General features: G+C 39.9%; 1 protein-coding gene across 1 annotated transcript; it reads left to right on the top strand.

Moving 5' to 3' along the window:
• Positions 1-219: 219 nt before the first annotated feature.
• On the top strand, positions 220-24,616 carry LOC102683384 (tandem C2 domains nuclear protein). The gene is made up of 13 exons (XM_006632582.3): positions 220-502; positions 2,683-2,903; positions 3,771-3,915; positions 4,559-4,792; positions 7,246-7,416; positions 10,724-10,812; positions 12,952-13,027; positions 14,416-14,516; positions 16,170-16,280; positions 17,533-17,724; positions 20,767-20,881; positions 21,880-22,079; positions 22,579-24,616. Exons 3-13 carry the CDS (start codon positions 3,846-3,848, stop codon positions 22,687-22,689), a joined length of 1,470 nt encoding a protein of 489 aa, XP_006632645.2. The 5' UTR covers positions 220-502; positions 2,683-2,903; positions 3,771-3,845; the 3' UTR covers positions 22,690-24,616.
• The last annotated feature ends 1,217 nt before the right edge of the window (positions 24,617-25,833 follow it).

The raw sequence follows: 25,833 nt of genomic DNA, 5'->3' as shown, positions 1-25,833 counted from the left end.
ATTTAAAATAGTTTCCATGAGAAGTCTAAATATCCTATGCTGAGCTTGCTCTTAGGCGCTTAAGGGAAAATCAGTGCTTTATAGTGTACCTACTTTATAAACTGTTCAAGGCAGTGCTTTTTCTGACAAGATCTCTCCTGTATAAACAGACCAGTAGGAACAGATCCGGATTAACTACCTTGATTATAATCGAGCAGTTTCCCGAAACCTGTACACGGCAGGCACTATGACCGACTATTAAACAAACAGGATTTCACCCAGATGAAGAGTTGGAATCCCTCATACGGTACCTGCATATTCGGTATTAGCAGGGAGGGATCTCTGCTATCTAGAGCTGTGGGACAGCGGTGGATATGTAGTGACTACACTGACTGACCAGGAAAACTTCACCACGCGTTCATTCTGCAAACCACACTCCTTTTGCGCCGCACTTTGGAGAGGAACAGCGTGGAGACGCTCAAGGGCTTTTCTTTCCCTAAAGAACAGGATATCATATCTCACAGTAAGTGTCACGATTTATGAAGAAAGTTTGTGTTTTCGCATATAATTGTAGGTTGTATATATATGTGTGTTGTGGGGGTAGAAATAAATGATTAATGTCGATGTATTTTTATTACCGGTATTTGAAATGAATTGCTGCTGCTCTTTTCATCTTCTCATATTTTGTATTTCTACTTTACAACATTGAAATACATGTAGAAGTAGTTGTTGTTCATTCAAAGACGGCTTAAATGGCATTTCTTCGGACCCCGATGAGCTTCCGAAAGAAATGTCTTTTCAAGTAAAGGTTTGGTGCCGAGGTCTGTTATGGTATTTCATGTAATACCAACCTGTTGACTCAAGGTTATGACAAAACGTTCTTAGTACTTTTCACCGCTATAGCTAATCTAATTTATTAAGATTAGTTCTACACTATATATATTATAGGACAGATCTCATAGTTGTACATGTAATAACTTCGTTTTCTAAGTGAGATACGAACCGTGTGGCTCGATCTCTGCCTTAGCAGAGAAAAAGGTTTACAGGTTTGTGATGCTGCTACTGTATCTCTGTGTGATGTAGCGCTCTTGTACCACGTTAGTGTTTTTTTCTAACCTGGTGAGAATAATTTGTATGTTTTTAACTAATTTGTTTAAGTGAAGATGATCGTCCACATTCAGCTGTATAGCTCCTCTTCAGCCCGACAAGTCATGTTTGTCTAATATATTAACATCTTTAACAATGAACGGAAAATAATATTTAAGAATTCATATATAAATAATATATAAGATTCATATATAAATGGGTTATTGTCGTATTCAATTCACTATCAACTCAAATTTTGTATCCCCCCAGGTATTACAAAGAAAACTAACATTCTAGCTTTACGGCTTGTGATAGGTAAAATAGTTATTTTCTGAAATAGAGTATTCATGACATCGCACAAAAGACATTTATAAAATGTTGGGAGGGGGCTGTGTTGAAATGTATGTGTAAATTATGGGTTTTTCGTTTATGAATGACGGTCTTCAATTCACTATTCACTATTTCAATGTTTGTGGCAATGCTAAGAGACATTTCCACCCGATTTAAGACTGTGAACACGTTTGTGACCGTATCACAGTGGAGGATAAAGCCTGCTTCTGTGTTCGTGCTGTGTGATGTGCTGTAACAACAATTACGGGAGTATAGACGCAGCAGTGACCATATTTTACAGTTGGGGTGAACTGCTTTATATGAGCGAATTATTTCGAAAATACGACATTCATAAACAATACGTTCTTGTTCAATTATTAGCGACACGATGTGTTAAAATTAATTCAGCCACAGACTGCCTAGTTAATATTTTTGGATGAAGTTACATATTTTATTACATATATCAAAGAGAGACACATTGTTATTGTAATTATTCAAAAAGAGGTACTTTTTATGCTCTTTTTTTTAAATGTCAGACTTGTGGTATTATATTATTCTCGATTCGTCAAAGCTAACATTTAAGTAAGGGAAATCTGGAGTTTTCAAGTTTTCTTGTGGACGCATTGGTATTCTCTAGGTGCTCCAGTTCCCACAATCCACATAAATTCTGTCTAGGTAACCTCGTGTCTCTAAAATAATGGGGAAAACTGACGGCCAGGGCCGTCCACTCATGATTCACATCCTCAGCCATAAAAATCGGAACAGGGAAATAAAAGAAAAGGCTAAATTCTGAAGGGAAAAAATATTTAACCAATCAACACTAGAGTATTTATGAATTATGTTTTCCTAATTGTGTGCAGTGGGAGAACTATTGCATTTGATTAAATGTATTATTTGCTTTAAAAATAAAACATCTCCCTTATTCATGCAGCACAAGGAATTTGTGATGTGCACTCCTGTACTGCTAGAGGTGTGCAGGACAGGTGCTCTTGTCTGGGCCATGAGTGACTCAGCTCAGGTGAAGTGGGTGTTTCTTGCCAGTGTGTCTGTATGTGAACGTGAGTGCAGGCGATTGTGACAGATGGGAGTAAGTTGGGAGCTTTGGTTGAAGTCTGATTCACTTCACACTCTGGAGTGCAGGAGCTGCTCAGGCAGGATCTGAAAATAAACATTGGAAGATAAGCTGGGAAATTCCTCCCAGCCGCTGGATTAAAAGGTCGATGATTTTTTTTTGCTAAAAGCAGGAGTGCAGCGCGGTATGCTTTTCAATTTCATCTCTTCTTGCAGGTTTCCAAAGTCACTCAGAGCTGAAGAGTGTTGCTCAAAAACAGAAGACTAGATGGCTAAGTCTGCTACACTCCATAGTGCATGGCAGCTGGTACAGTGAAATAATAGCACTGTATATTTCTCAATGAGATAGCAGACAAGGTGTGAAGACTCCACTATACTCCAACGCCTGCAGCCACTAGAGGATATAAAAATTTAAAGGCAGTCACGCACATTTGAAGGTACAAAATACTGACATCTTAAGACTGAACTAGGACTGCTTAAGTTTTATTTCAAATCCTTTTTCTTAATTTTTGTGATTATGAGTTATTGGGCATTTTCCAGCCTTACAAGGGTAAGGATAAACCATATTTGGTGCTTTATATACAAACATGAAAAATATTTAAAATGACAAAGGTGTAAAAAGTTACATGTTGCTTAAAGGGGCTATTATTTACATGAGAAATTAGGAAGGTTTTACACAACACAGGGAACAGTATAGAAATTGAACCAAGTGCTGACCACAATGCAGTGCTTTATGTACTGCTGTAGAGGAAACTGTCAGAGATTAACATTACACCTCAAGTTAATGGAAACTGTATTTAAGCAACATGAGTGGTTCACCTCAAATCCCAGCAGTTCAGACTGCTTGCACTTACCCAAACGTGTCTCATATATTTAAACTGTGGTATTTTTGTTCATGTTTCACTGCACCCATTAAATTGTTTTTGTCTTACAGTGCAGGGTACAGGAAATTCGTTTATTGTGCGGCTCCAGAACTTTATAAACTGCTATACTGTGTTTTGTAAAGAACTAAACTAAATGGCACACTGAACCTGTCTTGTGTCTAACCGTAGAATAAAACTGTCAGCCAACTCAGTGTATAATTATAGCTGAAGAAGAATAAAAGAACTAGTTCACTCCTAATTTAGGGTCTAACAGGTTTGAATGTGTGATCGTTTATATGCAGAACACTTCACTAGACAAGTTAATTTGAATAACAACAAGCCAGATCCTAGCTTTACCAAGCTTGAGTTTAGAGGTATAAATGGATTTAGAAATGATTGAAGAGGCTCAACCTCTGCCATTCCTCTTGCATCCCACTGTAGTTCTGGACCAGTCACCACTGCTCTTGGCTGTTGGCTCCATTCTGGACCTTTGTAGTGACCTTCAGGACCTTGACCATGGCAGCAGAGTTCATCAAAAACTGCTGCAAGGGGCTCCTGTCCAAGGAGCCGGAGCCCGAGCCTGAGGGTAAGACAGTAAGACACGACAGTCCCTACAGGGTCTGTTCATACAGCTCCTGAGACGGATGTTTCACTTCTTCCTCCACCACTCCTTCTTTTCGTTTTCTCACTGTGCGTCATGAGCCTCTTGTCTTCAGTTTTTGCTTTATCGATCACCTTCAAAGCACTAGACTCACTGAAATCCAAAGACATTTGTCATCTTCATATATTAATCAAAACTATGTGCGAAAATTGTCTATTTAAAGGGTTAGGGGCAGGAAAAACCCTTTCCATTCCCTTTGATCGATCCCCATCATCAATCGGCCATCTTGGACTCAGGAATCACAAGACCATCTCATCCCATCGGCCTTCAAGTAGTGTTTAGAGCCTGGATATGATTTTGGGTTATGGCGTCATTTCAGACTCGTGGTCATGTTGTCAAGGGAGAAGGGCTAGTATTCCCTGCTCTGCTCATTTTATTTTTTTATAAGGCTTTTTTTTTCTTTGAATGATTTTACCTCACTGAAATGTTGAATTCTCTTATATTTCTTTCATATTTTCAGTATCAGGCTGATAAAAAAAACAAAGACATTTTTTCATAGCCTTAGAGGGCACTGTAACTGGTGTGTAGACCGTTTCAGTACTGGTCTTTGATTTTTTTTTGTGTTCAGTGTTTAAAGAAGGCACCCCGCCCGCCCGGACTAAGAAATCTACGAGTGTCACAGCTGGTGACAAACCACCTGGGAATCCCGGTTTTGGAAAAAGGAGAGTTGGGTGTTCGGAGGATTATCTCCTCTCGAAGCTGCCTCCTGACGGGAGAGAAGTGCCCTTTGTCGTGCCGACATTCAAGCCTTCATACATTCAACCCAGCCATCTCTACCTCAGCTGCCAGGAAGGACTGCAAGGTATTGTAAAGAATGAGTATAGGCAGTTCCCCAGCAGGACTCTGTAGGCAGCCTAACGAGAATTCACAGTACCACAGTACATCTGCACTGGGGGTCACTTTGTACCATGGTTGTTTTGCTTATTCAAAACATTCCTTTGCTTTGTGTAAAATGGTTTACCACAGCATACTTCACCACACTTTCACTGTGCATTGCTGAAAATTGACCAGTCACATTCCTGTTTTTTCTAACCACAACATTCTCCAGCGGCGCTTTTGTGATGAGTGCTTTTAAACAAATGCCACAGCCAATCCACAGGCATCACTCGTTATGGTATTTACTACCAGCTAGGACACGATTGCATTAATTGTTGGAGCTTTCATGATAATCTGCTTGAAAACTTAGCAGGTGTGCCACCTGAAATATCCAGGCCTTAGGAAAGACCCCTCCTGGGAGGGCATTTTAAAGTGTCTTTTTTATTTTGTAGGTAATGGCTTTTTTAGTGTCAATTTGGCTGTGTTTTAAGGTAACAAAAATATTCTTAAATAAAGGGATTTTGTAAATCAGGAACAAATACAGGCCAATTACACACTCAAAAGTAGAAAGAAAATACACATGTTTTGGCTATGGAGCATTCTTCAGATGTGTGTCAATTTCATTGTTAGGTGGGTGTTATTTTGTAACTGGTTTGCCTGTAAGGATTTGTATCGTACAGAGAGTGAATAGCTTACTGAATCACAATGACAATCAAAAATGCATTCAAGGTGAAAATACTGTGTATCCTTTAAAAAAACAATTGAATGAATTGTACATGCCTTCTGCGTATGCTATCTTGCGGCCTATGGGTTGATAAAAAGAGGTATCACAAGTGTCAGAAGTGCAAAACACTTAAAATTATATTTGTAAAGTTCAGATCTCAATGCAATATAGAGAAAGAGGCATAGTTCATGTCCCTGTTACAACATTCTGACACAATCATGCACAATCAGGTTGACAATCTTGTAAAATTTTAAAAAGCAATAATCATAACTGCAAATATTTGACCATTGACTACCTTTCCAGAGACAGTGTTCCAACAATAGATAGGTTGGTTGTAGCCACCACCAGGTGACACTGTACACATTGGTGTTTGTTATTTCGGTATCACAACTGCAAGTTGATTAGCATGCTCTCAGTTGTGACTCCCCTTCTTATAAAACTTTATTACCAGTTAGATAATGATGTTGCCTCAATTCCCAGAGGCTTCAGCAGGCACAAAAGGAAGCTTCTTCTGGATTTCCTCTGTCAACAGTTTACACTGTGGTACAGAAATTAAAGACCCACTTGAGGTGGTTTGGACTGTCCGAGGTCAGGACATCCACACAGAGCTCATGGAGATCGTTCATGCAGAAGACAAGATTGCAGCCAGTGATAAACGCGAGCTGGGTAGGGCTTCTCAAGTGTCTCCCCAAACACATGTTCCTTGGAGTGCTGCTAAGGAAATTCTGTGAGCGACATTATGTTACATTGTCTGTACAATGCTGAAGAAGCTCTTGGACCATGGCAAAGTGGCTTGCTAGGATGCTGAATTACTTTCCTTGCTTGTACAATACCACATTTTAGTCCTCTTTATTGTCAGTGGATGAATGAGGCACATTTTAACTACTGTGAGACCGTAAAAACATGGGAACCTGTTGCTTTTGGGCCAAAAAGAGACCCAGTGCAATTGATGCATAGACAACAATTTGCTAAGTACATATTTGGTGAATTGTTATAGCACCTTTCCTGAAAGTTGCACACATCTTTGAATAAACTTGCTTTCAGTACTACAACTGGTGAACAACAGCACAAAGCTTCTGGTGGAAACTGTTCTACCGTCAACGCAACGTTGTCATTCTTTTTGACATTTTGTCATTCTTTTGACATTTCTGTTGTTTGACCTCGTCATCCATGACCCTCTGACTCAGTGTTCTCCTTGATCACATGTCCTTACCTCAGCAGATGTCTGCTTATAGGAACATATAAAGGACAAGGTCCATCAGAGATATACTGTAGGAATGCTGAACACCCATTTTAAACACACCAGTGCATACATTCCATGGGACAGTGTTACGTCAACAGTTTGGAATTTTGGAAAGCTTTCTTGATTCACTTGGTGAACAATTAACTTGAATGGAGCAACACATATTGGTGACTCTTTGTCACCTTGCCTGATTCTGTAAATTCTGAGAAAATTAGATACACAATCATTAAGCATTTCTTCTTATAGTGATCTATTGATTTCTTTGGACCAACTTTATTGATGTCACATTGTGTAGGATATGTAATGTGCATGACACACCAAATTCACTATGACAATATTAAAAGACCTTTCCTTTATTGGAGTCCAAAAGTACCTGGTACTAAATTTCCATTCCTAGAAGAAACCAGGTTTTCTCTACTGCTTGTACTATAATTACACTGTTATTCCTCTGTCTTTGAAATGCTTACGACAGGCTCGGCCAGGAGCACTTTCACGGACCGAAAGGCAGAGCTGTCTGGTCTGAGTCAGGTTGTCTATGATCCTGATGCAGTCTTTCATCCCAACTACATGTTGGACCACATATCCCCGGGATCAGCTCGCCGCCAACCTCTCAAAACCAAGGGAGCCAACATCCATGGATCAGGTAAGCTGGGGCCCAACCAGCCTTTCATTCTGTGCTGGAATGCTTGCCAAGACCGAGGGTTCAAGTCTACAGTGTAGATGGTGCTTTTGTATTCTTGAGGTGCTTTGCTCTGATGGCTTCAGTCAGCCCAGCTGTAAAGATGAGTTTCAGCTTTTGTTTATGATGGACTAGAATTCCATCCTGGGAGGTGTGTCCTCTAAACAAAATGCAACATCACTTCCAGGTCTCCCAGATAGAGCTGGTTTGAATCTGCATCGTGTTGCACCATTAGAAGAGCCCTGCCAGGGTAGGGAGGACAATAGTCAGCCAGGCACAGCTAAACACACACCGTGACGTGAAAGAAGAATTGCACCTGGAACTGGAGCTGAATATCCTAAAAGGCACAGTGAGCTGGCAATAGGCCAAAATCCGCCTGACTGTAACAGGAGGGCGTATCAGGGGTGTGTCCTTCCTATGTAGAATAGAAGTTGTAGCCATGAGCCATGCTTTGAAATAAGAATGAAGAAATGTGCGCCTTATTGTGCTGGTGTTTTGTTGTTTATTTAAACCATAGATGATAATAGCAGAAACATTCGTTATTTCCCAGGTAATATTGACTGAAACTGCATGACTATGTTTTTGAATCAGTGGAAAACACTTGACACACACACTCTGATATTGTGTAATTGTATACTGAAAGTTCTAATGATCAGAGTTAAAAAATTATATAAAAATACAAGGATGAATTACTGAGATATCAGTGTTGTATCTTGTTTGCTTTTGAGATCTAAGAAAGGTTAGAGGAGGAAATTTGACCCATCACTTTACTGTGGTTTCAAGTATCATATAGATCAAAGAAACTCACTGGGCCATTTCTAAAGTATCCCATGAAGTCAGGTTCACCACCCTTATCAAGGACTTTGAACTAAACCCCACAGTTCCTTGTTTTAATACAAACCTGGAGACAGAGATTGTCAGCTGAGATTTCTGGTTTACATTTAGTTGTAGTTCTGTGTTTTCTTGCAAAAATAGCTTGAAATAGAATATGCAATCATAAAAATATACATCCTTTAGAAAGGTTACAAACACACATTAGGGCCATTTAGCTCATTTGGTTGCTAATCAGTAATTAATCCAAGGATCCAATCCATCAATTTTATGATAGACGTCAGGTTATTAACTTCAACAGCATGGCTGGGTAGCTTGTTTCAGACTGCCAAAACGTTTTCTGTAAGAAAGTGCCTCCCGTTCTCCATTTTAAACACATTTCTCAATAGTTTCTACTTGTGTCCTCTGGTTTCACTGGTGAATCTAAAGAAGTCAATCGGGCAGACAGAGACTTTGAGGATTTTGCATGCTTGAATTACATCAAATTCCTTCAAGTCCACGAATTCCTTCAAGCTGATGGCGACTCTTCTCAGTATTGATACCAGAGCAACAATATCTTCTGTGTTGGGCAACATTGTATACAATATTCAAATTGACATTTTACTAGAGCACTGTGCACTTTTGATATGCTAATTGTATATTCCTCTCAATTTGGCATCATCTGAGAACTTGACTTGATTACTAGTTAATGTACATTATTGCTAAAAATAATACGTTACTGATAAAAATCAAGAAGAGCCATCATCCTAATACAGATTACAGTGGTTTTCCACTTATTTGCTCCTTATCTGCATTCTGTATTTTCAATCCATTAATCAGTTTCCAATCCAAATACATGCATTGCCTTGAATATCTGCTACCTGCAATTTGAGAATTAACCTTTAATTACAAACTTTCTCAAAAGCCCTCTGAAAATCTACATGGACTATACCATGCGGTCTGGCTACATTCATCAGCATTGATGCTTTCTCAAAGGCTCTCACGAGTTAGTTAAGCAAGACCTGCTTTTTTAAAATTCATATTGACTATCCCTTTTCCTTTTTTTTAGGATTGCATTTGCATGGTAGCTTCAGGTTAAGTTGTAGGGAAGGAAACTATCTTCTCATAAACGTCTGTGCAGGTCTTGAGTATATGGTTTCCTTTTTAAGAAGCTGAAAAAAAGACCAAGATAAGTGTTTTTGTGTATTTTGCGGTTTTTAATAGCCACTTATTTTGCATTGTATCTCTCTCTAAGTGCCAATACTTAAATAAGTTTCACCTGGTCAGAAGAACCTTCACTGTTTTCAAAGGCTTGGTAAGCACCTGGAGAAGAAAGGACAGGGCAAGGTGTGTCAACAAGCTTTGATATTAAACATGCCTTAGTGACGTGGTGCTATAAACTTGTTTGATTATCGATGTGGGTTTTACTGGCATGGCTGTAAATAAAATTTTGATAGGGTTGCTTCACCATGTAAAATATACATTGTTAAGATGTTTGCACACAGTGAGTCTGCAGGTTCCTTGTTCTTTTAATGTGTACCTGTTACACACGCCACAGTTTTTTTCTATTATATCAGGCAGTCATGTGGGTCTTAGATTACTGTCATATTGAGTATGTCTGTAGTGCTGTGTAATTAATTTAACTCTCTTGAGAAAACATTACACTCGCTATTACTTTTGTAGGTGTGACATACAGAGCCCTGACATATTTCATTACCCAATTTTGACATTGACACACAGCTGCATCTATAGATTTTGCCCTAAAAGTATGAGACCTCAGGAACAGTAGCTTTACCTGTTACCATGCAGAGCCTGATGTAAACAAACAAGTACTAGGATGATATTTACGCATTAGTGTAATGAGGCGACATTCTGTATATACAGCACTAAAATGATATTTTGTCATCATGGACAGTTAAAACCATCTGAATAGATTGTTTGAGCATTTTCAAATTTTACCTTGGGAAAATAATTTCAATTTAGTGTGATGTTACATGTATACAAGTTTAAAAAAAAGTTGTGCATAAAGTGCTTTTGGAAACGGTATCAGCAGGTTGGACTTTATCTTAGGGAAAGACTCAGAAAAGATGAGAAACCTCCCTCAAAGAATCTGCAAGATCAGAAAATTTGAATACTTTTGTTTTGATTTTTATGTCTCACAATGTTTTAAATGATTTCTAGATATGAATAAAGCGTGAAATGACATGGTTCTGTACTCTCACTTGTACCGTGGCAGTCAGATTTAGAGGGGAAATTTCATTTTGAAGCCATTTAAATATTTGCATTCCAAAATGAAAGCTAAACCTTTTTGAAAAGTGACATTTAAGCAAACAGTAAAATGGAGCATAGCTTATAGAGGGCCCTAAGGCGTGACTGCTGGTTGATGAATGACAACAGCATGAGTGGCTGTATTGAAGCTAGCTGGTCTTAATCGTCCTGTTCTGTCCCTGGTGTCTTTCAGCGTGGGACCTGAAAAGCAGCAAGACCTTTGCCTCTGTCGGACTGAGTGGCTCTTCCTTGGACCTGGGCCCCCTTCAAGGTCACATGCAGGTGAGAGGCACCCTGCGGTCATGTCAGTGTTTTGGTTTGTGACGAGTCTAGGTGAGTATAAACAGGAGAAAATGTAGACTTGCTAATCATACTGTACATCAATGCATTGAGTGTTGAGTGTTTTTACTTTTGACTTCTCTAACACAGTTTAGAACTTTAATCTCCTCATTGTTGCACAATTTCTGAAAGTCTTTCAGTGCCACTGACATTATTTATTTTAAAAGCCTCATTTTAAGTTGGCTCAAGAAGGAATATGGCCGCAGGTTTATGGAATTTTTTTTTATTTCAGTTTTTATCAGGCGAACATTTGGCCTCTCCTGCAGCATGTGAATCTGCCTTTTCTGCTTGTGGAATTCTTTTATATTTTTCACAAATTTGGACACCTGTCCGGTACAAAGCTTCACTTTAGAAGATATCCAGTGGGACATGGGGGTTTATGTTCTCTTCATGTCAGATGTAATTTCAATTTTATCTGCAACTATGTACAGATTATTCCCCCTCTTACTTCAATAACTAAATCCATTCCTGGATTTATACAGTCTGGGAGTTTTTTTTTTCATTTCATGCGAAAAGGCGTTTTTTTATCTCTAGATCCATTATTGAATGCAATTGCTGCAAACAACTCTTCCTAAGTTAAATAGTACAGCCTCTTCTTGATAAATAAATTACCAACTAAGAGAACTCTAAATGCAAACAGTCTACACAAGCCCCTCTTAAGAGAGTGAAAATGACTTGAAATAGTTGTTAAACTATGACACATATCTTCCATTTCCTGCTTAACATTCTCCCTAAATAGTAAGTAGGCCTTGTAATGTAATTTCTCATATTAAACACTTGGGTAAATTGCCGCTATCACTGACAGTAATTTCATTTTATACATTTCAGTTTTAATATAAATAAATGTCATGTTAACCCTGGATAATCTACGCAGTGTTATTTGTGTGTTTCCCAAAACTCCCCATGTGACTTGTGTTTGCACATAAATATATTTCTTGCCATCACCAGCTGTACTGTACCTGTGGTATTTGCAAATTCATAATGTTCCTAATGCCTATTGTTTGGTTTTAAGGAGTGTCCACTAAACAAATGCAGTTTTTTCTGGTACTTCCCTCTTAATTAATTGAGCCATGTGTAATGAAGGCCTCATCTCTGTCTTGGAGCCCACACGAGATATGTACAGGTACAGGGGGTGTCAGCCGACTGTCAACGACAACATATTTGTTGACTTTTACGTGTTCTGTTTTGAATCCCATGCAAAAGATTGTCTCCAGTGGAGACACATAACATCCAAGACACCTTCAGCAGCAGCAGATCTGAATATTAGATTTCTGTCTGCATCTGCAAAGGGCTGGTTGTGTCTCCTAGCTGTCTGTCCTTTCTAATGTTTTTAATGTATATATATGACTTTTAGGCACTTAATTGTTGCTTTATCATGGCTGTGTTTTTAGAAATTGTCACGGACGTCCAAAGGGACTAACCGTGGGGAGCAGGAGAGCGGAAAAAGACCCATATGCGTAGCGGCGAGACGGGAAAAAGACCCGGGCTCATTAGTGCAAAGAGTTCAGGAATGCCGTATAGAAACCTATGCCCTCAGGGAGCGGACGTGGGGCGCCCTGGTGCTAGGCGGGTCTCAGGACATCCGAACGTCAATGCTGAGCCAGGACAGAGTGCAAGACCCGGAAATATATAGCCCAAGGGAAAGAGAGGGACAGGAAGGACAGCAGACCAGAAACTAGGGACAAGACAGAGAAGGAGCGCCCTCTGGCTGCAGAGGGCGTGACAGAAATGGTATAGAACGTCTCTTGAAATATTTTTGCTTCATGTGAGCAGTGAATTCTTACAGTCATCATGGGCATCTGCTAAGCAAATGAAGAAGGAGAGGAAGGTTCTATGCTATACTTATATCAAATGTCTATACAAAATGACAAATGATACAGATTTTGTTTTTGTTTTGTGCACATTAGCTGTTGTTTGAATGATGCTTCCATTTCCCTGGTGGGATTCATTAAACTTGCAACTTCATTTTAAACAGCAGCACAATGTGTACCATGCCACTGTTCTCAGCTTGCTTTGGTGTAGGAATGTTCTCATAAGTGTCCCTGTTATTTGCCCTTCCCTTGTCTGTCCTGCCACCCCCAGCGCTACGACTCCATGTCCAGTATCCAGAGCAGCACGTCTTCTATGAGAGACTCCCAGGGAAGCAGCCGCAGCCTAGGTAACACCAAGGGCCAATCAGAATTGACCTTGTAGCCCAGGTTACACCCAGGGCCAATCAGTATTGACCTTGTAGCCCAGGTAACACCCAGGGCCAATCAGTATTGACCTTGTAGCCTAGGTAACACACAGAACCAATCAGTATTGACCTTGTAGCCTAGATAATGCTCAGGGCCAATCAGTATTGATCTTGCATCCTAAAGAACACCCAAGGCCAATCAGTGTTAACCCCACAACAAAGCTAACACCCAGGGTCAATCAGCATTGATCTGCTGATTTTACAGGTGATTTTGTAAACTCATTAATTGGAAGGGAAATTGTGGCATGTTTCCTAACCATGCTAAATTATTGAAATAATAGCAAGCTTTGGTTTTTTACTCATGATGATCTAACCATTAAGTGGTGAAATTGTAAGTGTTCTTTTACTAGAGGCCTGTGCTGTTGCCATAGTTTATGTCATTAGTTAATCCAAAATTGCCCATTGCTTTAAAAACATCAGCAAAGGTATTTTTGCACCTCTCCCCTAACTGGTTTTGAGATAAAGCGTGCTAATTGGGATAAAAGCATTATTAACATTTCCTCTTTTGTTTGGTTTTCTTTTGGAGATTTACATAAAACTTGAATGAGTATGCCTCCTCTTTAAAAGAAATCTATTCAAAATATTTTAGGCATGGCCTTATCTCTCCATTGTTTAGAAACTGTGATTGAATCCAAGTGGATGAGATGCACATATAAAGGTCAGAGTAGTATATCTAAGTGAGGCCCCAAAGGCAAAAGCACAGCCCACTAGGCAGCTGACAAGATTATGTCTTCAAGTTTTAATTTCACCTGAGCTCTGCGCTCCTTTTTCTGGTCCTTGTTGTGCTGGTGATATAAAGTTTTGCTGCACTATAGAACAGTTCAGAGTTGTACTCTCCTGTTTCAAAGGAGACTATGGATAAAGCTTAGTCTCCTACAGAACTCTAGCTTTCATTGCTTTTCGAAACATACGAGAGATTATGACCCCTAGTACTCCACAGCAATATTGTGACCATTGGGCAATTTTGGGAGTAATTGCTTCCAAATGTGTTCTGTTTACATACATAAACCAGAACATTCCTCTTCTCTAGTGCCTTATATTCTGAGATAAAGCTGAACCATGTATTGTTTCCAAAGTAAACAGATATTGTAAAGAAAACTCCATTGTACCAGTTTGTAGGTAGAATATTTGGTGGCAGATTTACTCACAACATCAAATACTGTCCTATCTGACTTTGAGCATTGAATGACAAGTTGATTTTTGAAACTGGGTTTGCAATTGCTGTTTGCAGACCTTTTACATAGTGATTTGGGGAACTGGATTAAATCCTTCTTCTGCTGTAACACTGCAGTTTTTGTCCTCCTTTTTAGAATCTATCACTCTCTCAGGAGATGAAAGGGAGCTGGGGAAGCTGAATGTCAAGCTGTGTTACCAGGAGCCTCTGGAGCAGATCTGGATCACTGTGGTAAAGGTAAGATTACAGGGGCCTGGCAAGCCAGACACTCATATATTGCTTCCATACAAATGCCTCATTGTGTCGCATCAGCCCCTCAATAGCAGTCCTTTGTATGGAGCGCATTGTGAAACTTTCAGCACTGAAACACCATCCCTGTGCTCCACCTTCAGTCCTGAAAACGTCCATTTGCACAAGTCATTTCAAAGGTTTGTTCCAAAAAAATGCATGTTGGCTATTGGCGAAGAAACCTGGAAAACCAGGTGATAATCCATCTTTTCATATTGTCTTACATGCTAAAAAAGGCAGAAGTCAAAGTCATTGATTACAGGCCATGTTCTTTCAGTTTGCAACTGAACCCAAGGAAATGGTGTTACCACTGTAAGGAAAAAATACCGATACACATTCTGTGGCGTTTCTTTGGAAATTAGAGAAAATAAACTCTGAACCTAATTTTTTTGTACAATTAGAAATATTTTTTTCCCCCAGTTAATATTACTTAATTTTGGCCAGGGCTGTCTTTTGTCTTTTTTTTAAGAGTTTTTAATTTTGCCACAGGTTTGGGCTTCAGAAACACAACCCAAATACGGGTGCCCAGTAAATCTCAATGCACCAAAAATGTAATCAACGAAGTCTTCATCGCCAAGTGGCACTCTTGTGAATGATATGATAAGCAGTTACAGCTTCAGCTATGAAGTTAAATGTTACTTTGGCAGCATATAATGAGCTCATGTACAGTATGATTGGGTTGACCACCGTTTCCTGGGTTTCCAAAGCAACAGACCCCTGTCAGGTCTGAGAACATTTGCAAGGACATCAGTGGGAGACGCACCATGCCCTCCTATGTGGTGCTGACTCACCTGTAAAGCACTTTGGCGCTCAGCTCTGTAAAGTCCTCTACCTCCTCAAGTGTTACTGGGGCTGTAAGGCTGGGTCAAAGTGATAAGAAGTTGGCAATTCCACATCAGACAGGTATAAATAATTGAGTTTTTTGAGAAAGAGGGTTTTCTGTTATCCCTTAGAAATTACTCACAGTATATATTTATAACTGTTTCTTCCTGAACTTCTTTAGAGTAAACAAATCTGTAATTATCATGATGTACTCCAAAAGAAAAAGAGATGGCTTGTGTAAAAACTGCAGGGGCAAAGATCCAAGTAAACAAATGGTGGAAGATGAAAAGCTGATGAAAATAAAGAGAAAGCATTAACTGAGAAAGCATGAAGTATGCAATTGAAACCCTCAGGCTTTTGATCTCTGGTGTGAATATAGTTTCAATTACTGTGAAAAAGATTGGGATCTCCTGCTGATAGCTACTGCGAAGACAGCAACTGTTGGTTTAAAGGTAGACTAATCAAACAGTGCTGAGCACTTTAAAGGAACCTGTAGTTAACAGGACACTGCAGCAATTACACGTCATGTGTGAAAGCGACATCTTGTGTGCTGTAAGTACTTTGCTGTATTTTCCCTGTAGGAAAATACTTTCTCCGCCACTTTCAGGAATGTTTTCTTTCTGCAGGACAAACCAAGACAAGGAGGAAGTAAAGGGCGGCATATTGTTTTATTGAAGTATTTAGTCATCCTACAGCCATGGCTGAAAGTAGAGATTTTCTATTTTAGTCAGAATTACAGCGTTCATCTGACCTCTGTGTTCTGCCTTCTTTCATTTGTAGTGCAAAGACCTGTACGTACCTGATGGAGAGCTGCACAAAGTCAGTGTCAAAGGGATTATAACCTTAGCCAAACCAGTGCAGTTCAGGTCTTCAATCAAAGAAGGGTCACCTGTAAGTACAAACATTTGCATTAACTACCTTTACTCAGTGCTTGTGGACTGCTGTGGAATCATAGCCAATCATAAAACCCACCAGAAAGGGTTTTGTCTGTCTGTTCTCTCTGTCCTTAAGCCGGCATCAAAATAAATGACTCGACACGACTTCTAGTCTGAAAGCATATCAAATTTAATGACTACAGTTGTTGAATCTCACTGCATTTTCTGTCCTAGAGGGTGTCAAATTATACAACTAGGAATCACAGGGGGCGTCTAATTATGCGATTCTGTCACAGCTTTTCTTACCAGTTCCAAATCTCGTTTTGCGCCCCTAAAGTATCAAAACTATAAAACCAGTTTGATTTTATCGTAGCGAATCGCAGGGCTCTTACAGTCTTAACAGTCGCTGTTAAGAGCGCTATGACTGAGTTGCTGGGGATGTTACACTACACAACAGATGGTAACGTCGCGCACTGCGACTCTCTACAACTCGCTGTGATTTTCTTAGGATTATGTAAATGAAGGCTATGACTGAAAATCCTGAGAAAAGTCATATAGTGTGATGCCGGCATTACAATTGTTGCTCCAGTCATGCCCATATTTCTCAGCTTTACTTCCACGTTGTGGACCCACCAGAAAAGGGAGCCTTGCCTTTTCTATAGTTTGAGAACATGTGAGTGTTTCAGATGTTGTATGATAGTGAAAATTGTTCAATAAATAATCATATGTTAGTTGACCTTAAATCTAGTTTCTAAGTAGTTCCCAATCAGATTATAAATCTGATTTATAAACAGCTGGAAAAGATTGTTTTGGGGAACCAAGTTGTAAATCCCTCTGTTCACTGGATGGACCTGTGGCCTTACTAAAGCACTGCCAAGCAGGTTGTACATTCCCAGTGCTTGTTCAGGCAGGTTCGTCTCACTTCTGACTCACAGGATATGATACGTCCTCTGGGTGAGACCAGGCAGTGGAGAGATAAAAAGGACGGCATTGCTCTATGTTGGAACAAGTAATAGGTTTATTCCATGCTGAAAAAAAGAAGAAAGAGAACACAACGTTTCGGCCGTGGAGCCTTCTTCAGGTGTGAGAGAGCCTGCGCATGCTGACGCAGCTCCTTTGCAGCCTACGCATGCTGATGTAGCTACCCACCTGAACTACTATTGCTCTATGTATAAATTAGCAATTTAAGGAGCTTCTCTGGACACAAGCACAACCTGGGTTTTCCAGCTCAAGAGACTAAGAATAAATTGTTCTTCCTTGTCTCCCAGAATGTGGAGTTCATGGAGACGTTTGTCTTCGCCCTGAAGCTCCAGCAGCTGCAGACTGTGGGCCTGGTGTTTAAAGTACAGACCCACAACCCTCGGAAGAGGACGCTGGGGGAGTGCTCAGTGACACTCCGAAAGCTCAGCTGCCAGGAGATTCCCTACTGGCTGGACATCAGCCCACCTTCCAAAGCCCCGGTAAGCTATGACAGTTTCTTGAGAGTCGGAGACTTTCTGGGTTTCACAGCTTATTTCTTAGGAACATCCATTTTCTAACTGCTCTACCCAACTCAGCAAGCCAAGAGAACAGCTTGCTAGGAGTCTATCCCAACATGCAACAGGTGCAAGGCAGGGTACCCCCTGGATGGGACAGTAGTCCATTCACACACAGACACAAACATGCTCACCCAATTTTCCCAGAAGCCAATTAACATAATAAAATGTCTTTGGACTGTGGGAGGAAACTAGAGGAACCCTATGAGGGCACACTGTACAAACTCTATGCAGAGAGCACCCTAGGAATTGAACCCAGGGCCTCAGTACTCTAAGGCAGCAATGCTGACCACTGTGCCACCTTTTTAGTTACCTCATGGATCCAATTTATTTCATGCTACAAGTAGTCATTTTTCCAGGTCGTTCTAATTTAAACCTTTAAAGCAGCTCTTTGCAGTAGAGCAGTAGAAATGTGGCTGAGTTCTTTTCTGAGGTAGGACCAGGTTTGCAAACCAGCGATCCTGCTTTCTAAATCCATCAATCTCATTTTGTCAGCCAGTGCTTTCTCTGGGTGCTGTGACTTGCTCCGTGATTCACGCCACCTCCAGCATAATGATGCCCTTCCATTTTTAGGGGGTCGTCAATAATGACATACTTTGCATGGGTCACCTTAGTTTTTCCTGATGGCTACAGGTACATTTTTTTTCCATCCCATAATGCAGTGGAAAATGAAACTGAAAAGTATATTTGTAATATGTATGAAAACTGATTAATGTTTGGCCATTTTTCCAGCTGCTCTCTGTGTAGAAGAGTTTAGAAGTGTATGTTGAAGGGGTAGTCTGTGGTCTGTTGGAGATGAACCTGTTATGGTTACAGATCAACCTGAGACACATCAGGCTCCTGTGTGAAGATGGACTGTACCCCATATAACCCTTGAGAATTCCATATCCACGCTCAATATACAGGAAGGGGAATTAAACCTTTTATTGATTCATCATGGGAAAAAGAAAACCTCGTTGCTTTTTTACCAAATAGGTTTATTGTCGTCATAAAGGACAGCTGGCACCCAAGTGGCTCTGTTTGCGTAAAAACCCCTGAGAGTGAGTTGGCACAATTCCAGCGGAGCGAGGAAATAGTTTCTGTTAACTTGTGGTAACTTTTTTTTTTCAAGCTATCATTCTATTCACATCCAGGTCCAACTCTTCTTGTTGTTGCCCGAAGATGAGCAATACCCCTAAAACATTATCCTGCCATTTTGAAGCTCTGCTTTGAAATACAGTAGGAAGAGCAAAATCCAAATTTTAGAAACCTAGACATTTGAAAGGCCTTCAGGGATTTTTCTATCCTGGAAGATTTTATGGAAGGGCTTACAGCTTATTTGTGCTGTTTTCTTTGTGCTGTTGGGTAGTAATGAGCATTTTATGAATCTGGCTGTAAAGTAGAAGCTGCACTACTGGAAACCTATGACTCCACTTTTATTTCTTATAATGGGCTAAAACGTACAGAAAGGGAGCTCACTGCAGATGGAGAGGTGTTTTCAATAATAAGCAAGTGCTAGTTAGAAGCCTTTTTTTCCCATTTGTGTAGGAGTCTGTGAGTCAGTGTGCTCTCAGGCGCACAGCTGGCTGTCTTCCCTTTGTTTCAATGGTGCACAACACCGCTGTGTCACTGCTCAAAGGACTTCAATTCCATCTTCATCAGAGCTCGAAGTGTTTATCTTGTGGGTCCAGCTTGGTTCTTTTCATCCATCACTTACACTGGTACTATTTTAAAAGATTCCGCTTTTTACCTTACAAAGCACACACTCATACATGGTGGTTTAGGAGACGCTTGAGGCCTAGCGTGATGGAGATGTGTGTTTTTCCTTCCCTGTTTCTAAATGGTGCCCTGAAATGACACTGTATTTCTCCCTGTAACTTACATTTATTCATCCTAAACACTCTGTGTTCTTTGTGCAGCTTTGTTAAAGGTTGTTAACGAAGAGGGAACTCCTAAACTCTTTTTGTAGTTATGTTGAAGTGATTTGTAGAAACTGTCATTAACCTTCTTATAGGATCTTAATTTTTACTATAAACCTTTCCGTCAGTCCTTCCAGATCAGTCAGTTTACAGTGATGATCTGGAATGCTCCCATTCATACACAAGGGCACTCACTGGAGAAATCTGAGTGAAATACCTAACTCAAAATGCAAGACCTGGGATTTGAACCCACTACCTTCCAGTTACACATCCAGGGACCTGGTCCCTACTCCACTCTGCTGCCCCGAATGTGAGATCTACTGTGACCACCAGCTACTAATGTAACTGTGAATTTTTAGGTGTAAGGGTGGCATGATAGTGTAGCAGTTAGCATTGCTACCTCGCACGGCTGGGGCTCTGACTTCAATTCCTGGGGTGCCATTTGTCTTTTTGTCACCCCATGTTTAGATGAATTAGCTTATGGAACTGGCTTCACATCCAGGGTGTGCCCTGCCTTGTGCCTGTTGCCTTCTGGGAAAGACTCCGGCTCCCCTGTTCCCCTGTACTGAATAAAGTGTTAGAAAATAAATGGATGGATATTTAGGTTAAAGCTATTCTTTTTCACAGCCTTTTTTCAAATACTTACTGTTGTTTAACACCTTCAGAGCCAAGCAGATATTCTTTTGCACCTTCAGAAACGAGTGTTTTAATGCAGCTGGAATTCAGTACCTTTTTGTAAATGCTTTTGTGAATGCAACAGGCAGTTACAGACACTGCTCGGGATGTTGGTCTTTTTCAATTGCAGCACCACACTAAGCAAAACAAAATATCCACTGTAAAAGCAAGGCTAAAACATAAAAAAAGAGAACAGACAAAGAGCACATAGAAGCACTTGGTAATGCAATTGTAATGTTTGCATGAATGTGTAAGTGCTTATAATTAGGTAATAGTTGAGTTTGGGCCATGCAGCTGAACAGTTTTATTTTGGAATAATAATTCAGCCGTCTTCCTCTTCTCCCAAGCCTTTTGTAATTCAGATTTTTAAAATTTTGTTCCACTTTCCTATCAGATCTGTCATGCTGAGCTCCATATTGCTACCTGTTTCCAGCCGGTCAGTGGCAGAATTCAGATCCAGATTCTGGGAGCACAGAACCTGCCCAGCTCCTCCACACCCTTGAGCCAGAGTAGGTGGTTCCGATACCTGTTTGAGTTACCATTTAATTTAACTTTAAGCTATGGCTTTAATTTCTCTTCTCCCCAGACATAACGCAAAGAAACAGTGATGAAACTGAACAGCGTGGTGCAGGCCTAAAAAACATTGCAAATCGATTCAGAGATCTTGCTTGAGTGCTAAGGAAACGTTTAAGGAAATATTCCTCCTTAAGTTGATGTACAAAATCACTCACTCTCTGGCAGAACTGAAGAATGAGAATACATGCTTCCAGTTCCATCATATGTGTAATGTTTTCAGAGCCTGAACAGAATGGACTTCATGGAAATAAAGGCAATATCTCATAGAAAGATGGAGAGTTTTTTTCATATTTAATAATAATAATAAATTTTATGTATAGAGCACCTTTCATACAGATAGCAGCTCAAAGTGCTTTACAAGCCGAGCGTAAAAATAAAATATTAAAATTAAGAGATATACTTTCAGTTGTAAAGGTTGTACAGGAAAACACCGTAATACAGTAAAGCAACATAAATGTCAATTTATGCTTGAAAAAAAATGAATAGTAATCAGGAAAGTCATTATAAAATAAGAACAATAAAAGATAAATAAAAAAGAAAGATAAATAGAAAGAACAAAGAACCATTTTAACTACAAGCTAAATTAAAAAGATATGTTTTCAAATGTTTTTTAAAACAATGTACTGAGCTTGTCTGCCTAATAAAAAGTGGTAGTGAGTTTTACTGTGTATACTATTTATTGTGTATAACCTTTACTATGGAGAAATCATAACCTCGGCATTAGTTAGGCTCTTTTTCTCTTAATGTATTTAGAATAATTGATGGGACTATTTAGCTTTGCTAAATAGGGAATATTGTATACCATATCTGTATCTATATATTGTTTATCTGAAGAATTTAGTATTTTTGGTGGTGAGCAGAAGGAGGCTTGTTACAATGTTGTTTTCCATCCAGAAGCTCTAACTGTCTGTCTGTTAAACGGTGCCTGCAGGCTTTTTCATTAAGGCTGAAATGTACGGTGCAGATGGGCTGGTAACCAAGAAGAAGACCCGGGCTGTGAAGTCCTCCAGGGGGCAGGCCCGCTGGGGGGAGACTTTCCTTTTCCCCGTGGCCCAGCAGGAACAGGGTCTCCGCTTCACAGTTCGGCTCTACAGCCGCAGCTCCGTCCGCAGAAAACACTTCCTGGGTCAGGTGAGCACCTCGGCAATGCTATATACTGTACAGTCACCTGTGGAAAAACACTGGGAAGCTGGTACAAAACGGCCCTTTTAGGCCACACTTTGACCGGTGTTACAGGTCATCTGAAATCACCTGCAGCTTCAGACTCATGAGAATAGATTTAAACTGATCTAGAGTAGAAACACATTGAGTTGAGTTACTGTAATGAAGAGTCCAGCTCAAACGCAACCTAGAAGACCTGAATAGGAGCTCAGCACCTGTTTCTTTGTTAGTATGGAGAAAAAACCTTGCCTGGCGGTTTAGACCTCTATATTTTACACAAGCTGAGAAATGTCTTATTCAGACATCACTTTGTTGTACTCAGTCCTTGGAATAGAACAGGACTTCAACATCACTGGACAGATTTTGTTGTTTTGTCAGTCTGTAAGATGTTTAACCTTTCTTTACAGCAATGGATCTGCAAGAGCCCCTGTTGGCCTTGGTGGTCATGATTATCTGTTTGTATCCACAGGTCCTCATTGGCTGTGAAAGTACCACCAGTGAGGCCCTTGAACAGTGGAGAGACACAGCAACCAACCCAGAGAAAGTGGTTGCCATGTGGCACAAGCTCAGTCCAAGCTGAAAGACCTCAGAGGACTTAACAACAAAGTACAGCATCTGGCTTCTATCAGACTTCCTGGATCCATGAGAGAAAAACTTGAAATACAAAGGCTCATTGATGCAGGGCCTTGGAAAATGCTTGAAACTGCACTTCGGTGGACAAGGAGACATGACACAGCATGTTTTTGTCAAAGCTTGTGCCTGCTGCTGTGCTGTTTGTAGAAGTGGTGTTCCTTGTGCTACAGAAACCTTGCTTTGAAATGTGTTCATTGTTCTGTACAGACACAGCCAATAGGACCAGCTCTCTTGGGTGGAGGTTTCTCTTTTAGCAAGGTTTAATCAGCTAAATGGCAAATAACTGTCCAAACATGCTTGAGTCCTCTGTTATGCTACCAGCACAATGTTTGTATGTGTTAGTCAGTGTAGGATGGAGGGATAAACCCACAGAGAAGAAAGTAAAGTGGATTAGAGAAGTTATGCTGAGGCTGTTAAACAGCACCAAGCATTTTAATTTCTGCACAGAGCTGTTCCAGCCTTCTTTTTTAATGTGAGAAAGAGGAGCCACATGGAGGAGAAAAGACTGGAAAGGTGATTGAAATCCACGTAATTACAGTTGAATACCTTTTTTAAAAGTGTCCGCTTATGTCCTTATTAAGCAGTTTATGATATAATGTAGGCTTGACTTCATGACTTTTATTTAATTCCTGTTTTGTTGAAGCTCAATTGAAAATACCCTCTAACAAGTCAGAGTACTAGTAAACCTTTCAGGTAGGACACATTCAAGACTGATCTCTTGGTCTTAAAAACCTACAGGAAACAGTAAATGGTGTCTTTTTAAAATACAAATTAAAAGCAAAACATGCAGGTGTTTTTCCCAAACCTGGTCTACTAAATGATGATTCAGAGAATGCTTAGCATAACCCACATTTGTCATGCATTGAGTCTGATTGTCTCAAATGATGGGATTGCATTTATGGAATGGATTATAAGAGTTTTATTTTTGTCTGTTACATCACACTTAAAAATAAAACAGTAAGTGAGAGGTTAGTTTTATAGAGAGCTGAAGTAAATGTGAATTTGAATTAGTAGAAAACTGAGCATAGTTTTATTTCTAATAGGGACACTTCAAATGTGTGCCCATTCCTGTGTGTTACACAAAAGAATTATAAAGCTAGGTTCAAAGAGTGGCATGTCAGACCTTTTTTTCTCTACACCATGATTTGTCCCTGGGAGTTCCATCTGGTGAGGACATATTAAGACTCTTCGCACTCCACATTACCACTGCCAATCAACTGCCTACTACTGAGATGGGATTTTCAACACACTATATTTTTATTAAAAATAGAAACACTTATGTTTTTAAATTGGTGGATAATTTACTGAACAAAAAAAGTTTATTCCAATTTCACAGGTTTGCTCTCTACAGATAGAAATCCATGTAAAGTCTGAGATTCTGTGGAGAATGAAGATTTTTTGTCATATCACAGCACCTTACCATATATAATACTCTTCGGTCAGAACAAAACATCACATGTTGTCAAGATAGTAATTCTATATTTAGTACAGAACAGTGAAATTAAATACATATTAATAAAACACATTTGTCTCGAAGGCCATGTCTTGTGAACTAGTATATCTAATGTATTAGGCTGTCTACAGAAATTGGTCACAGAAGAACATGATACAACACATGGAAATTACAACAGTTGAACTTGGTATCATTTTAAATTTGTTTTAGAATTCTTTTTCACACCGTTCACAAAGTTCATATGATAACAAAGTAATACAATTACACAAATTAGAATAATGTAAACTATTAAAATTAATAATGTAACTATTTAAGCATTTTTGTTTTCAGAAGCATATTGTAAAATTATATTTGTAGATGTACATATGTTTTCCGAACCCATGCCATCAGAAGGGACAACCAAATAAAATATTTTTATTGGGAAAGCAATTCAAATCCTTGTGCCTCTCTTTTGAAAGGGGAATTCATTTTAAAGACAGCTCAGACCTTACACTGTTGTTGTGACTTCTTCAGCAAGTAATGACATACTATACATAATTACATAATACATAATATCATCAATTTCCCTACGGTATTAATAAAGTATTATCTATCTATAAACATATTATAGCTTATAATATATACTGTACTGTAGTTATAGTATAACAGACCTCCCCACACCGGGGCTCACAATTGTCAGTGGAGTACAGCGGGAAATTGCATTCGGGTTTGACCTTCAAGTTCATGTGTGTCATCTCAACTCACCTTTCGTACAGCGACTTGCTAGTTACCTTCAGGTATGCAGTGACATCAGTGAAAGACACTCTCCTTCTCCAGTCATTGCTAACTCTCCTATAAGCTGCTATAGAGCTGGAGACATGTTAAAAGGTGATTAGCCAGCAGCCATATCACCCTGGAACTTACAATTGGCAACCCACTGAAGCTAAGCAGGTGTGAGCCTGGTCAGTACCTGGTCAGTACCTGGATGGGAGACCTCCTGGGAAAAACTAAGGTTGCTGCTGGAAGAGGTGTTAGTGGGGCCATCAGGGGGCACTCACCCTGCAGTCCATGTGGGTCCTAATGCCCCAGTATAGTGACGGGGACACTATACTGTATACAGGCGCCGTCCTTTGGATGAGACATAAGACCTAGGTCCTGACTCTCTGTGGTCATTAAAAATCCCAGGGTGTTTCTCGAAAAGAGAAGGGGTGTAACCCTGGTGTCCTGGCCAAATTTTCCGTTGGCCCTTGCCAATCATGGCCTCCTAATAATTCCCCTCTATGAATTGGCTTCATTACTCTGCTCTCTTCCCCACTGATAGCTGATGTGTGGTGAGCGTTCTGGCGCACTATGGCTGCCGTCTCATCATCCAGGTGGATGCTGCACATTGGTGGTGGTGGAGGGGAGTCCCCATTACCTGTAAAGTGCTTTGAGTGGAGTGTCCAGAAAAGCGCTATATAAGTGTAAGAAATTATTATTATTATTAATAGATCTAACAGGTGTGCACATTGCAGGACCTCATCTTCCCTGTGCAGTACAGGGGGTTGCTGCTGGACTGAAATAATTGATCAATTAAAAACTATAACTATTTATTACATTTAATGGGGTTCTAGTGACTTGGTCCTAAACACCAGCATTCATTCAGTGGAGTTCTGGTAA

This window comes from Lepisosteus oculatus, chromosome 8, assembly GCF_040954835.1.
Source record: "Lepisosteus oculatus isolate fLepOcu1 chromosome 8, fLepOcu1.hap2, whole genome shotgun sequence".
NCBI lineage: Eukaryota > Metazoa > Chordata > Actinopteri > Semionotiformes > Lepisosteidae > Lepisosteus > Lepisosteus oculatus.
This window is presented reverse-complemented; position numbering and strand designations above follow the sequence as displayed.